The sequence below is a fragment of the Dendronephthya gigantea genome, unplaced genomic scaffold (genome assembly GCF_004324835.1).
Source record: "Dendronephthya gigantea isolate DGI-Jeju-01 unplaced genomic scaffold, DenGig_1.0 000032F, whole genome shotgun sequence".
Taxonomy (NCBI): domain Eukaryota; kingdom Metazoa; phylum Cnidaria; class Anthozoa; order Malacalcyonacea; family Nephtheidae; genus Dendronephthya; species Dendronephthya gigantea.
In genome coordinates, this window is record NW_021163042.1 from 175,605 (window position 1) to 190,620 (window position 15,016).

The 15,016-nt window shown below is 39.5% G+C and overlaps 2 protein-coding genes across 2 annotated transcripts; both read left to right on the top strand.

Annotated features, from left to right (window-relative positions):
• Window positions 1-551: 551 nt before the first annotated feature.
• LOC114524858 (glycine betaine transporter 1-like) lies at window positions 552-5,192 on the top strand. Its single transcript, XM_028546059.1, has 2 exons — window positions 552-1,011; window positions 3,340-5,192. Exons 1-2 carry the CDS (start codon window positions 566-568, stop codon window positions 5,072-5,074), a joined length of 2,181 nt encoding a protein of 726 aa, XP_028401860.1. The 5' UTR covers window positions 552-565; the 3' UTR covers window positions 5,075-5,192.
• A 3,536-nt stretch (window positions 5,193-8,728) lies between these two features.
• Window positions 8,729-14,184, top strand: LOC114524964 (glycine betaine transporter 1-like). Its single transcript, XM_028546221.1, has 2 exons — window positions 8,729-9,174; window positions 12,591-14,184. Exons 1-2 carry the CDS (start codon window positions 8,729-8,731, stop codon window positions 14,182-14,184), a joined length of 2,040 nt encoding a protein of 679 aa, XP_028402022.1.
• The last annotated feature ends 832 nt before the right edge of the window (window positions 14,185-15,016 follow it).

Here is a 15,016-nt window from a genome sequence, read left to right on the forward strand (position 1 = left end):
CCTCTAGTTTCTTATCGCGCGTACTATATACCTTTCATTGGGCAACGCCATGCAGTCTATACTTATCTTTCGTTTATACCGAATTATTCGTTACACCCATTGAGTCCCATGCATCTCAGGTCTCAACAGGTTGTGCATTAAAACAATTACAAGGCAATGCAACGAGGCGTTGACGAGATATTGTGAAGACCTTCTGTTGTTTATCCTTAGCCCTATTAAAATCGTTAAGAAGGGCAGGCACAACGTTTTAAGTGACCCGTGGCGTATTTTCAGTGCTGACCTCTTATTTCCCCACCGCAATTCAGAAGTCTATAAAATCAAAGGTTAAAATGCTCTATCTACTTCCTCAGTGTTTGTTACTCATTAGAGGTTTTGCTTGTTTTATTTTTTGAGCGTTTTTCGGGCCTCCCCAACGTGAATTTTGTCGGCCACAGGCCCCTCAACGGAGTCCGCGGCGTATAACGGAGTCCGCGGCGTATAAGATGCTTCAACCAATTGGGTTAATGCGGCACTCTTGGATGCACTAACTAGGTGTACATTCATAGCGAGGGATCTTGTGCGAGAGATGGAAAGTGAGAACAGAGTGAGTGAAGCCATTTCGCGATGTCGAACGTTCAAAAGGAAGATCGGTCCATTTCAAATCAACTTAAATCCAGTGGTGTCGATTATTTCTGCTGTCATAATTTGGGGCCTAATGATCTGGTCGATTGTTGATACAGAACGTGCTTCGCGTGAAATGGGGAAAGGGAAAGCTTGGATCTCTGAAACGTTCACTTGGTTCTATATCATCACACAGGATGCGTGGTTCCTTTTCTTGATAATCGTGTATTTCTCAAAATATAGCAACATGAAGCTCGGCAGAGACGACGAAGAACCAGAATTCAGCGACGTATCGTACTTTACCATGTTGTTCTCGGCTGGTATTGGAATTGGACTGTTCTATTATGGTGTCGCTGAACCACTTTTTCATTATCATCCTGGGGAGGAATACGGAAACAGATTCTGGAACAGGTATGCCGTATTCCATTGCTTTGTCTGTACGTTGACGCTGTGCCAAATTTCCCATTTTCTTCATGCATGCATGTATTTCATTACGCCTTGGTTATAAAACCAAATAAACACGTTCAGGGTGCACCAAATCTACGATGCGGAATTAATATGCCGGAACCATTAGTCGTTAGTGTTGAGAATCCAATTATAATTTGTTGATATATACGGCTCTGACTTTGTTTACCAAAAACAGCTAAATTGGAAGAGGACAGAAATATTACTCGTAGATTTGGTTCGTATTGTTATGTACCGTAGCATTGTACCGTGGAACTAAGATTGCGACACAAATTGATAGAAGAATAGTGACTTAGTAATATCGTCTTATCATGAAATTATCAGACATAAGACATGCGGAATGTCCGACTAACTATAAATATTTTCTAGAATCACTGCGTTCTCGCGTGACGTTATTAAGTGGTTTTCTGAATCTATGTTGATATAAATTATATAAGATGCCAGATACGAGCAATAGAGACCATGCAGATACCGCACCTCGAATAAAACACCCAGGGACCGGTTGTTTAAAAGCCACTTATAGGGTTAAATATATATTTTTTCATGAATATTTTCTAAAATTAAACTAAAATTCAACCCAAGGCCAAGGTTAGCGGTAACCTAACATTGAACAACTGGCCCAAGGATACCATGAGTTACCCAAAATAATTGGTAGAGGACAGTAAATTATCACGTTAAAGTTGTGCATGTAAACTTAGCATGTTAAAAGTGCCACGAGATTAACCGTTTACAGGTACTGTGAAAGTACCTATGGGCACAGAACACTACCATGTACCATGACATGTTTGTTTTGACTTAATTACCTGTAGTAAGTATTGATAAATATATACACATGCAATGATGAGACGCAACCGCTGGAGGCCCCGTGTTAATCCACTGCTTCATGATTCATCATTCATCTTTCATCAGCCCTCGCGTTCGCATACATTCCACCAAAAATAGACTGAATTCAAGACTTGCTTAATGTAATCACGGTTAATAGAATATACATGGTTTGAAGACAACATAAAACTACAATACAACTCATTAATTATTTTGAGGTAGATTTATGCAAAAAATTATTCCTTTCTCATCACATTTCCATTGTATTTTGCACAGATAAACTAATAACAATCTTACAATTAACATATTTTTCAAGTCAAGGCTGAGAAGCTTAGCAAGACGAATGCCATTGGTACGTTTGGCTAAAATACAATAGACACGTGACGAGAAAGGAACCATTTTTTGCATAAACCCAGACAATAACATAGTTAATGAGTTGTATTGCACTTTTATTTTATAGTCTATAAACCATGTATTATCTATTAACTGAGATGTAATGTAATGTAGCCGTTTTTTAGCTGATAATTTCAGCAAGTAAAAAAATAAAGGTTATTCCGAATATATTCATTGCGTAAACCAAATATTTTCTCAGAAGATAAGATTTTACAAGATCTTATCTCCTGAAGATAATTCAGATTTGAATCCAAATATAGATTTAAAATTTGGTTGTGTATTTGTCAAACTTTTCTATTTACGCAATGAATCTTTATTTTGTAATATGATGTGCCACGCCATTTATTTGCCATTTTCACTTCGTCTTTGAAATTCCCGTTTCCAATCAACAAAAGAAACAAGACCCAGACCGGATCTTGCAGGGTTAAAATGTCAAAAAACATCAGACAAACGCAGAAAAGCTGGAGGTATTTAGGCATGCAGGGGATAGTCGAAACCACCATTTGTATCTGCAAACATTTTGTTGAGCCTGCGGTTACGTTTATATAGCGTCCACACTCCACACGTAAAAACCATAGGCAGCCCAATGGCGACTCGCGTGTTCAGGCAATGTAGGCATTATATAGTATATATATATCCTAATTATATAGTATATATATATCCTATATTATATAGTATATATATATACTATATAATGCCTACATTGCCTGAACACGCGAGTCGCCATTGGGCTGCCTATGGTAAAAACGTTAGAAAACACAAACGATTGTGTTGTCAATACGATAACACTGAAACCGATCGATTCGGAAACGATTACATAAATCGGTGAGATCTGATATCCACCCACTCACGACGCACTCAGTCAGACGCACCAAAATCTCTGGCAGAGGACAGTAAATTATAACGTTAAAATTGTGCATGTCAACTTATCATGTTACAAGTGTCACGAGGTTAACGTTCCTGGTACTGTGAAAGGACCTATGAGCACAGAACACACAGAATTAATATTCAAAATACCATGCCAAAATACCATGATAATCTATTGTAATCTACTTGTAGGTACACGGATAACCAGAGAGCTCAAGATGCCATAAATATCACATTTTTTCATTGGGGAATTCACGGATGGATTGTCTACACCTTGGTTGGACTCCTCATGGCTTTCATAGCGTATAGAAAAGGTCTCCCGATGACCATTCGATCGTGTTTTTACCCTCTACTTGGCGATAGAATTTTCGGAGTTGTTGGCGACATCATTGACATAATTTCTGTCGTGCCAACCATGTTCGGTATTGCGACAAGCCTCGGGATTGGTGTCTTAACATTGAATTCTGGTTTGAATCGCATGCACAGTGGCGTTGAGGAAACAACAAATAATCAAATAATCATCATTTGGGCCGTCACGTGTCTTGCTACGATTTCGGTCGTTTCCGGTCTCAAAGTCGGAATTCGTCGACTTAGTGAGGTTTGCTTTGGACTTGGAATATTTTTAATGCTTTTCGTCTTCTTTCATGACAACACCTGGTTTTTCCTCAATTTGTATGTTCAAAGCATAGGGTACTATTTCCAATATTTAGTGCAATATGCATTCCACACGGATGCCTTTGCGCAACTTGCTAATGCCCCGGATGGGAAGCAGGCGCCTAATTGGATGGCTGATTGGACAGTTTTCTCCTGGGGATGGTGGATTACATGGTCGCCTTTCGTTGGAATGTTCATTGCAAAAATATCTCGCGGTGGAACTGTGAGGAATTTTATCAACGCCACTCTTACAGCACCAATCCTTTATATATTCATTTGGTTTACCATTTTTGGTGGAGCCGGTTTGAAAATGGAACGTGATGCGGCCATCGCTGGCATAAACTGCAGCTCGGAATTAGGAGGAACAAATGCAACAGAACCACTCAACAGGTTGTTTCGCTTGTCCTGTCGAACCGAAAGCCAAATGTATTTCGACGTTATCCAACAGTATGGGAACAACCTTGGAGGATTCTTAAAAGTAGTTTCCCTAATCAGTGCTGTGTTGTATTTTGTAACAAGTTCCGACAGTGGCTCGCTCGTAATTGATTGTCTTACAGCAAACGGAAACCCCAATCCGCCCGTGATTCAGCGCGTCTTCTGGGCGTTCACCGAAGGAGCTTGTACTACGACACTATTGAAAGCAGGTGGAACGAAAGCGATCGATGCTCTTCAGTCATTCGCCATTGCACTTGGCCTGCTCTATGCCGTCATACTCAATCTAATGTGCTTGTCACTTTGGCGAACAATGCAAATGGAGGCTGGGGACTACGACCACCACAGGAACACATTTTCTTCCAGTCTCATTTCGGTATTTGACAAACCATCCTGGCGACGAGTCTTGGATATTCTGATCTGGATCGTTGCACCCTGGTGGCCTGCTGGTCGTGCAGCAGGAATGCTTTATATGAAAAGCCCCGTGCGCTATATGGTTGTCATGGCATCGCTATTTTACGGCTGGGTGTTATTGGAAATCCTACAAGTTGTTGAACCTGGCCTGGCGTATGTCGGCTGGGTTGTTCTCATCTTTTTCTTTGTCTACCTAGCTTCAATCAGGCTCGCTATACGTGAGCATTTTGAAATAAAATCTAGCACCATCGAAGATGCAATTCTCGTATCAGTTTTCTACCCCTTAGCCGTTGATCAAATGTATCGGCACATGCTTATCGAGGGGAAAAGTAAGAAAGATGATCCTGGAACAGGATCCGTTGATCTACCAGAAGTTTTCATAAATGAAAAAAACGACGAGTGTCAACAAAAGCTAGAAACTGTTTAAGGGCATTTAGCAATAAAATTGAAATATGTTTTGCCTATTTTAAAAGAATATATATAGTTACTGAGTAGTTTATTAAAAAACATTTAAATGAACTGATATACGCCGTTTGCAATCTTGGACACATGTATATCTTTGATCATTTGTATGCATATCATGTATACGAACTCAAAAGTGTGCGGAGGCTATTTTCGTTGGCAACCGATAGAATTACAACGACAGAATAAGCGTAATTCTTAATCACGGCGAGTTTCGCTGCCAGGAAAAAGAAAAACGTTGTGTCAGCCTCGTACCCTGGCGCTTTATTAGAAAACGTAAAGGCTGCATTCAGCGTAATATAGAGATCTGTGGCTAAGATGTGCGAGCGCATCTCTATTTTACGCAATCCTAGAAATCCTGGCTTCCGGTTTGTAACGGTTTTTTGTATTTCAAAATTGAAACGGCGTTAGTAAATTAGTATATGATATATTAAGAAAAGTATTAAAAAGTTCATATACCATATATTAAGAGAGGTATTAAGAGAAATATTAAAAATTTGTATATCATATATTAAGAGAATTATTAAATATCAATTAAGGAAACAATTGGGCTGTTCCTGAAACGTTCAGTTTTCCAATAGTAATTATAAAACAATAAGATCAATGCACATCGCAATTCGACGACCCCGAAGCTTTCAGCAATGTCCTTTCATAGTTCTTTTCGGAGTAAATTATCCTCAAGGCTTTTTCCTATATTTTTTCGATACGACTACTTTGTGCTTTAGTAAGTCCCCCGAGGCCCGTGCCAACCTTGCGCCCCATATTCGAGTGGGCCTAATGGCTGAAATGTAAAATCTTTTCATATCTTTAATGTCCTTGCCGTATTTCTTTAAAACCTTTAATAGAAAAGGTTTTTTTGATGCCTTCCTTGTTATTTAGTATTTGTGTCCCACCTTAAATTTTCTTTCACCCATGAACCAAGTAATTTTAATGAAGAGACCTTTTCCAAAGTTATATCATTTGTAAGTGCCGGGATGACCGTCTTATTCTTACAAAAGTCTAACCGCATTTCTTTGCTTTGAGTAGAAGCAAAAACCATGAATTTTCTAACATTATCATATGCACTGCCAACTTGTGCACGGCGATCCCGCCTGACATGGTTGCCGACGTTAATAATTTCCGATGTTAATAATTTCGTCCATAAATAAAGTAAGATCTTCATCATTATCATTAGTACCGGTGTTCCGATCATCTTTAATCACCGTTTGCAAATCATTAATATGAACGATAACGCTAATCAACCGTACAGCATGTAGAAATTTCACTACCAAACCTTGTCACGTTGCATTCAGGTACTGTATAGAGGTCAGCTGAAAAGAGATAAGCGTTTTTTTTCAGCTGACCTCTGTGCAATATATAACTGAATGCAACATTATTTTTTACTATTAAAGCGCCTTGGTACGAGGCTGTATTTTGCAAGAGTTATCCAGTAATACATTGATGATCAATTATGTCGAAAGCTTTGCGGAAATCGAGGAAGACAATTCTTGGCAGCTCTAAAGCTTGACTCCATTTATGAACAAGGTGAACGAGTGCAAAGATCGCTGACGAACCTGGAACACCACCTGGAACACAACATATGACTCTTGTATTTTTAAAATTGCACTAGTAAGAGCTATCGGTCTTATTTCATCCAGTTCAATACATGATTCGACTTTTGGTATTGGAGCTAAGTAGAATTCTTTCTATAGAGCGATTCTTCCAAAAAGCGCCTGGGTACGAGGCTGACGCTGTGCGGTGACCACCAGTGAACTCTATATATATGGAAGGCTCGCTCCAGTTCATAGTGTGAAGCCAAACATGGCGGATCATGAAGGCTGCTTGGGTACCGAACCAGTCCTCCACGAAGAATAAAATGCGCGAACCGCGCGTGGAAATTAAAAACACGAATTATAAAACTATGACGAAAAATAAAAAAGCTAACATTTCGGACGTTACATAGTTTTAAAATTACGAAGTTTTTAAAAATGAATAGATACAATTTGTTACAACCTTACATAGCAATGTTATTCTTTCTAGAGAGGTAACTTATGCCGTATATTTGTGTTGTGTTTACAAAACTGACCGAGTTCAACTCCTACACGTTGCCGCCATTTTAAATTTTAACAGCTCGTGCGTGGAGGTCTGGTTCGGCACCCAAGCAGCCTTCATGATCCGCCATGTTTGGCTTCACTTTTTGATTACGCAATGCACTAGAGCGAGCCTTCCATATATATAGAGTTCACTGGTGACCACTAGCGGGAAACCGCCATGCCCCAATCCATGGCCACTGATTGTACTGTCGCTTTTCTACTAATTGATTACGTCGCCCGCTTGAACCATGCAGTGTCGGGCTTTCTGTTAAATAAATCGTACAATGCCTCTATATCAAAATTATATGAACGGCACCAAAGTTAGCTGAAATCAAATTAATTTGCCTGTCTGGCTAATTTCGGTCTACAAAGCCGTTTGTTTTCTTATTAAACAAGCATCACAATACTTTGTTTTCACCTACCCCCTATTGTGTTTCGAAGCACGTATTTTCACTTAACTATAACGATCAAATTATAGCTAATTATAACATGTTTGTAAGAGAAACAGGTTTGTAGTGAAATTTGTTGAGGTCACTGAATACAATTTGGATTATATGAAATTTTACAAACTAATTAATTACTTTTATAATGGTATCAAAATTCAGTATAGTGTTATCAAAAATAGTACAATAGTATCAAACTGAATATATAGGTTTATGTATCAAAATACTGAAAATAGTATCAAAATGGTATCAAATAGTATCGAAAACAAAAGAGTACGTCTGTATCGACACATATGAGAGTCAGAGTGTTTGCAGATCGTCGGCAGTTGTGTTTTCTCTGTAATTTGATGGTGCCATTCCTAAAGCTTTTATATTAATGATTAACAAATGCATTTCTTTATATCTTCAATTGAGATCATGCTTCACCTGCACGCTGCAGGCCCCTATGCCCCTGCATGCTCCTCTTCCTATTGAGATTGAAGTTTTGCTATATAGTATTGTTGTCGCGGTATGATGCGAAATTTTCCCGTAACCAGTGGCCAATTCTCTCATAGGTGTTGAAATGGGCAGTCATCTCCCACCTTGATGAGAGAAATCTTGAGGTTATATCAAATTCTCAGTGATGATAACAACTCGTTCTTTCACGATCCGCGCGGCTCTGAATCGAGTTTCACACAAGAGATCTCGTCGAACGCTGCGGACACCCCAGTCTGATATCACTAATTGTCTGTTTACAATTTTTGCTGCGATTTTTTATGCGCTTTTCCTCTTTTGATAGATGTGAATGAGTAATTAGTTAGGAATGCTCTGATGTATAATAGCTTTTATTTGAACATCAGTAACTAATGCACTCGTTCACATCTATCAAAAGAAGAGAATCGCACATAAATACAATCATATATTACATCTTATCTTGCGCTACTTCCATTCCGTTCCATCTCAGCAGGTTGCGCATTAAAACAGTCATAAGGTATTGTAATGAGCCGTTGATGAGATATTGCGAAGCACCTCCTGTTGTTATAATGATGAAAGTTTGTTGAAATCGTTGCAGTCACTAGCCAGGTCTATAGCCGTACATTCATAGCGAGGGATCTTGTGCGAGAGATGGAAGGTGAGAGCAGAGTGAGTGAAGCTATTTCGCGATGTCGAACGTTCAAAAGAAAGATCGGTCCATTTCAAATCAACTTAAATCCAGTGGTGTCTATTATTTCTGCTGTCATAATTTGGGGCCTAATGATCTGGTCGATTGTTGATACAGAGCGTGCTTCGCATGAAATGGGAAAAGGTAAACTTTGGATCACTGAGAAGTTCACTTGGTTGTACATCATCACACAGGATGCGTGGTTCCTTTTCTTGATAATTGTGTATTTCTCGAAATATGGCAACATGAAGCTCGGCAGAGACGACGAAGAACCAGAATTCAGCGACGTATCGTACTTTACCATGTTGTTCTCGGCTGGTATTGGAATTGGATTGTTCTATTTTGGTGTCGCTGAACCAGTTTTTCATTATCAGCCTGAAAATGAATACGGTAACAGAATCTGGAACAGGTATATGCCGTATTCCATTGCTTTAAATTTGTGCTTTAAATCTAGAAGTGTCTGATTTTCTACATGCATGTATTTCATCACGTTTAACGGAATATTTTCGGACGGCGTTGCATAAATATAACGTAATTCAAAAACGATGTTAGCCATGCGTTAGAGCATAACGGAACTGGACCCTTAAATGCATATGTCCGCTAGTTAAGCCGTTTAGCCTTCCATATAATCTATATACTTTTATAACATATATATCATAAAAGTCCGGATTTGATAACATTTGTAATCGCTCGGAGTATTTTCAATACCAAGTTACGTGAACGGAAACATGCGTCGTAGCTACGTTTCAGGTAAACGCTCGAATGATATTTATTTGAGCTCACAGGAGCTCCAAGTCTAAGTCTATCCCAAGAAAATATCAATTAATAATCCAACCTCGTACCCAGGGTCCTTCATTGGGCCGCCATTTAACTGTCAACCGACCGTTCATAGGTCTGCCGAACCCTTAGCCTTGATAATCATGCAATTCATGCAGATAAAAGGTTGATTTTAAAGCAAGCGATTGTGATAAATTAATATGGCGAAAAGTCAAATAATAAGAGGGGCTATATACATACGCAGATGAATGTTAATCGTATTTTTGGCAGCAGCGTAATTTGTATTGCGAATCGGACCAGATCAGACAGACCAGATTTTTCGTTTCAAGATTTTGATCTGAGGATGGTTAAAAATACCCGGTATATGCGATATGCGAATATACAATAACGCGTTATTAATTTCAGCTGCCAATCAATCTGTAAGCAAATGTTTCCAGTGCATGGTCCCAATGCGCGTCCATCAATGATTACGCCTTTCAATGTTCACATAATGTATCTTATTATATTACCGCAACAGGCGACATATTTGAAATGCTAACTTTGTTTTGTTTTAAAATATCGTTATTTTCATTGGACTTGTGATATCATATGGACACCGGTGTACATTATATGGCATAGAATTATTGAGCCGTGCTTCACATGAATACCGAATTTTGGTGAACGGCGTAAAGTAATGAAATTAATAAATTAGTGTACATACAAGTTGCATAGATTTTTTAGCTATACTTTTTGCTGACATATAAATCAGCCTCGGTTAGGACAGGAAATTAAATAGCCAAAATTCGGAAAATTCGCCGTTCACCATACAAGTGAAGCTTCGGGGAGATACCAAATTCTGGTAATAAACGAACAGCACCGTGCACCCAAAATAAAACACCCAAGATACCCAGATATCCAACTCTGCGAACAGACAACGTCATGATGAATTAAAACTTCAATTTCCATACCGATATGATGAGAAATAGAGAGAAATGTTTGATATGTTTTCAATCCCATCGACCCTGTGTAAAAATAGCAAAAATGACTAAAAAGACACCATGCCATTATAATTATTCGTTAAATGTTAAAGTTCTGAAAGACAAGCGCTATTTGGAGTTATTCAAATACCAATGACTAAGATGGTATGTTCTGCAATTGTACAATAAATTGTCAATAATAGGTCAGCCAAATGTGTCTGCGGCTTAATTAATGCCCCGGTAATGAGGCACTTATAACGGAATACTTTGTGTACTGCAAAACACTGAACTGAGTCAACTGACTGAAGATACCTAAAAAAAAACAGCCAAGTATGGACGCCGGAAAGGGAACACATGCAGGGGGTGCACTTAATGCATCAACCCCTCCTGCCGTACACTCATCAAAAGGGACAGAGGATATACTGATCATCATTCCCAATTTAAAATTAATTATGACACGTCAATCAAACCGCTATAGTTGATACATGAAAGCGATAACATTATCAGATTCAGAGATCTTTCTATAAGAGTAACCCCGAAGTTCATTCACACTGCTGTACACCCCCTTCCCCAATCAGCCACCCCATGCACTCTCTGCGGACACTAGACAAAACATCTGAATTTGCTGGGAAAATATGTGTTAGCTAGACATTGATAAATCACACATACATTAAAAACATCTCATTCGAACTGAAACATCACAAGAATTGATTGTGCAGAGTTTGGATTGGTTAGGTTAACCATATTACGGCACATTTTTGGAACATTTGCAAGCGTTATACCAGCTCGGTTCTCAGTGATCTATAATAGAACCGACGCAAGTTTATAAACGGACTACTACAACGCACTAATATACCCCACGTAGGTACCTCCGCACGATGTTTAACTTGATTGCTATGGTGACACGTGGCTCTTTGTACCATATAATTACAATCACATGGAAAATATAGTTATAATAACACAAGCGGTTATTATTGGTAGCTTGTGAACAGCTTGATTCATAACAAACTTATTCTTAGCCATGACAACTCCGTCAGAGCAAATCAGCATTACAATGATATCAGTTTGCCTAGTCTCGCGGTGTTTTTTACCTGATAAAGATGGTATATAAATAAAAACGTTGGCCAAATCTTCACCGCCAAGCATCACTTACCCAATACAGTTCGGATTGGAATATAAGATTTACATTTTTCAATAAACTGTTAGCTCGTGGATTGATACCCCCTTAATGACCGGTTTTCTCCAGCTACCCCGCAGTGTCCCCGCTACACCCCGCTCTCGCCCCTGCGTTCGATTTTCACTGACGAATAACTTCGATTCACACTTTAAATCTTTCTATTTTGTATATATAATGGTAGTAAAGCACGTTGTGCACTATCTTGAATAATATCGTCAAAATGTCAAAATTTTCGCATGAATTCATCTGCATGTATTTTTCATTACTCTGCAAAATTGGAATATTCCATGGAGTGGAACCGTGGAGACGCGATGTCGAATAGCAGCCATATAAACTGCTGAAGTATGACGGCATGGTGTCAACTATCAAACAGCGATGACCTCACTAAGGTTTAGTGGTTACGTACGATTTTTATTGAGGCTAAGTTTATGCACAAATTTCACTGACAGTCCGCCATTTTTCTTGTCGCGGTGATCACAGACGATTCTTTAAATTGTTTTGTGTTTTGAGAAATCTGTCGAACCAGGAGAACCAGGCTTTGAGCCCAATTCCCATGTTCACCGACATTTCGCGATGTATTGTTGGCAGTCGGTGACGTAATAAATTTATAAAAAATACCAGCATTTCATTCTTTAGTGATGACCGACCATAACCGACTGTCAGTTTGTCGCAGGCGTATGAGAACTAGGCTTAAATGTCGAGGATCGCAAAACACACGAGTGAGCAACCTAGCTTATTTAGTAATCGTTTGCAAAGAGTAGTACGGATTCGAAAAATTAATGTAATCAATTGCCGCCATAATGCCGAACAACAGGTTCTGGTGTTACCGATGGGAAAAATCGTTGACCAAAATCCGTTAAAAAGTTGGCCAGTATATAGACGGTATTATGAAACATTATTGTAATCTACTTGTAGGTACACGGATAACCTAAGAGCGCAAGATGCCATGAATCTTACATTTTTTCATTGGGGAATTCACGGATGGATTGTCTACACCTTGGTTGGACTCCTCATGGCTTTCATAGCGTATAGAAAAGGTCTCCCGATGACCATTCGATCGTGTTTTTACCCTCTACTTGGTGACAGAATTTTCGGAGTTGTTGGCGATATCATTGACGTATTTTCTGTCGTGTCAACTATGTTCGGAGTTGCGACAAGCCTCGGGATTGGTGTTAAGACATTGAATTCTGGTTTGAATCGCATGCACAGTGGCGTTGAGGAAACAACAAATAATCAAATAATCATCATTTGGGCCATCACATGTCTTGCTACGATATCGGTCGTTTCCGGTCTCAAAGTCGGAATTCGTCGGATTAGTGAAATCTGCTTCGGACTTGGCATATTTTTAATGCTGTTCGTCTTCTTTCATGACAACACCTGGTTTTTCCTCAATTTGTATGTTCAAAGCATAGGGTACTATTTCCAATATTTAGTGCAATATGCATTCCACACGGATGCCTTTGCGCAACTAGATAACGCCCCGGATGACAAGCAGGCGCCCAATTGGATGAATGAGTGGACTGTGTTCTACTGGGGATGGTGGATTACATGGTCGCCTTTCGTTGGAATGTTCATTGCAAAAATATCTCGCGGTCGAACTGTGAGGAATTTTATCAACGCCACTCTTACAGCGCCAATTCTGTATCTTTTCCTTTGGTTTACAATTTTTGGTGGAGCCGGTTTGAAAATGGAGCGTGAAGCAGCCATCGCTGGCATAAACTGCACCTCAGAATTAGGAGGAACAAACGCAACAGAACCATTCAACAGGTTGTTTCGCTTGTCCTGTCGAACCGACAGCCAGATGTATTTCGACGTTATCCAACAGTATGGAAACAACCTTGGAGGATTCTTAAAAGTCGTTTCCCTAATCAGTGCTGTGTTGTATTTTGTAACAAGTTCCGACAGTGGTTCACTCGTAATTGATTGTCTTTCAGCGAACGGAAACCCTGACCCTCCCGTGATTCAGCGCGTCTTCTGGGCGTTCACCGAAGGAGCTTGTACCACGGCGCTCTTAAAAGCTGGCGGAGAGAAAGCAATCGATGCACTTCAGTCCGTCGCCATTGCGTCTGGCCTGCTCTATGCCGTCATACTCAATCTAATGTGCTTGTCACTTTGGCGAACAATGCAAATGGAGGCTGGGGACTACGACCATCACAGGAACACATTTTCTTCCAGTCTCATTTCGGTATTTGACAAACCATCCTGGCGACGAGTCTTGGATATTCTGATCTGGATCGTGGCACCCTGGTGGCCTGCTGGCCATGCAGCAGGAATGCTTTATATGAAAAGCCCCGTGCGCTATATGGTTGTCATGGCATCGCTATTTTACGGCTGGGTGTTATTGGAAATCCTACAAGTTGTTGAACCTGGCCTGGCGTATGTCGGCTGGGTTGTTCTCATCTTTTTCTTTGTCTACCTAGCTTCAATCAGGCTCGCTATACGTGAGCATTTTGAAATAAAATCTAGCACCATCGAAGATGCAATTCTCGTATCAGTTTTCTACCCTTAGCCGTGGATCAAATGTATCGGCACATGCTTATCGAGGGGAAAAGTAAGAAAGATGATCCTGGAGCTGGAAGCTACCTGATGAAGTCCATTGATCCACCAGAAATTGTCAAAGATGGCAAAAGCGAATTCAAAGAAAAGCCAGAAATGGTTTAAGAGATAAACAATTCACTGAGATTTGTATTTCTAATTGTATCTGTTTTGATTTTGGGACTTTAGTAATGTAGAATATCATGCACTAAACAACATCGGACGTAAATACATTTATATTTCAATTTATATACTTTGCACTAAATTGTATAGTTAGGTACCTCGTGGATAGGATTGTAAGATAATATAACCTTCACAGCTACCAAAACACCATGCATAACATGTCGGGTGGAAATAGTTTAGGAAACCTAAGGGATACCCTGTCCACAAGAAAAACCACTTAGACGTTTTCTATAATAAATTCATTTGTGACGTACGTGTTGTCATTCTTTCATACATGCAGGGCTAATGGACCTAAACGAGTATTCCTTTTTACTCAATCGCGTCAGTGAGTTTACGTATCTCAATCTCCCTGACATCTCCGCTAACAGCAGTCTTAGCCCAGGCCAATGTTTGCATGGTTTACGCTACGAAAATCTAGGCGAAATCGAGGTCTACCCAAGGTTTGGGTGACATGATGTAGACATGAAATAAACATTTATCTACACAAACAAGAAGTGGCGTGGAAGCACGATATTTGGGGTGGTTGTGGTATATTCATACATTCCGTTCATATCGATACATTGATTATGTTCTGCATAATCAATTTCTTTTCAAATCGACTGACTTAACTGTTTGGAATCATG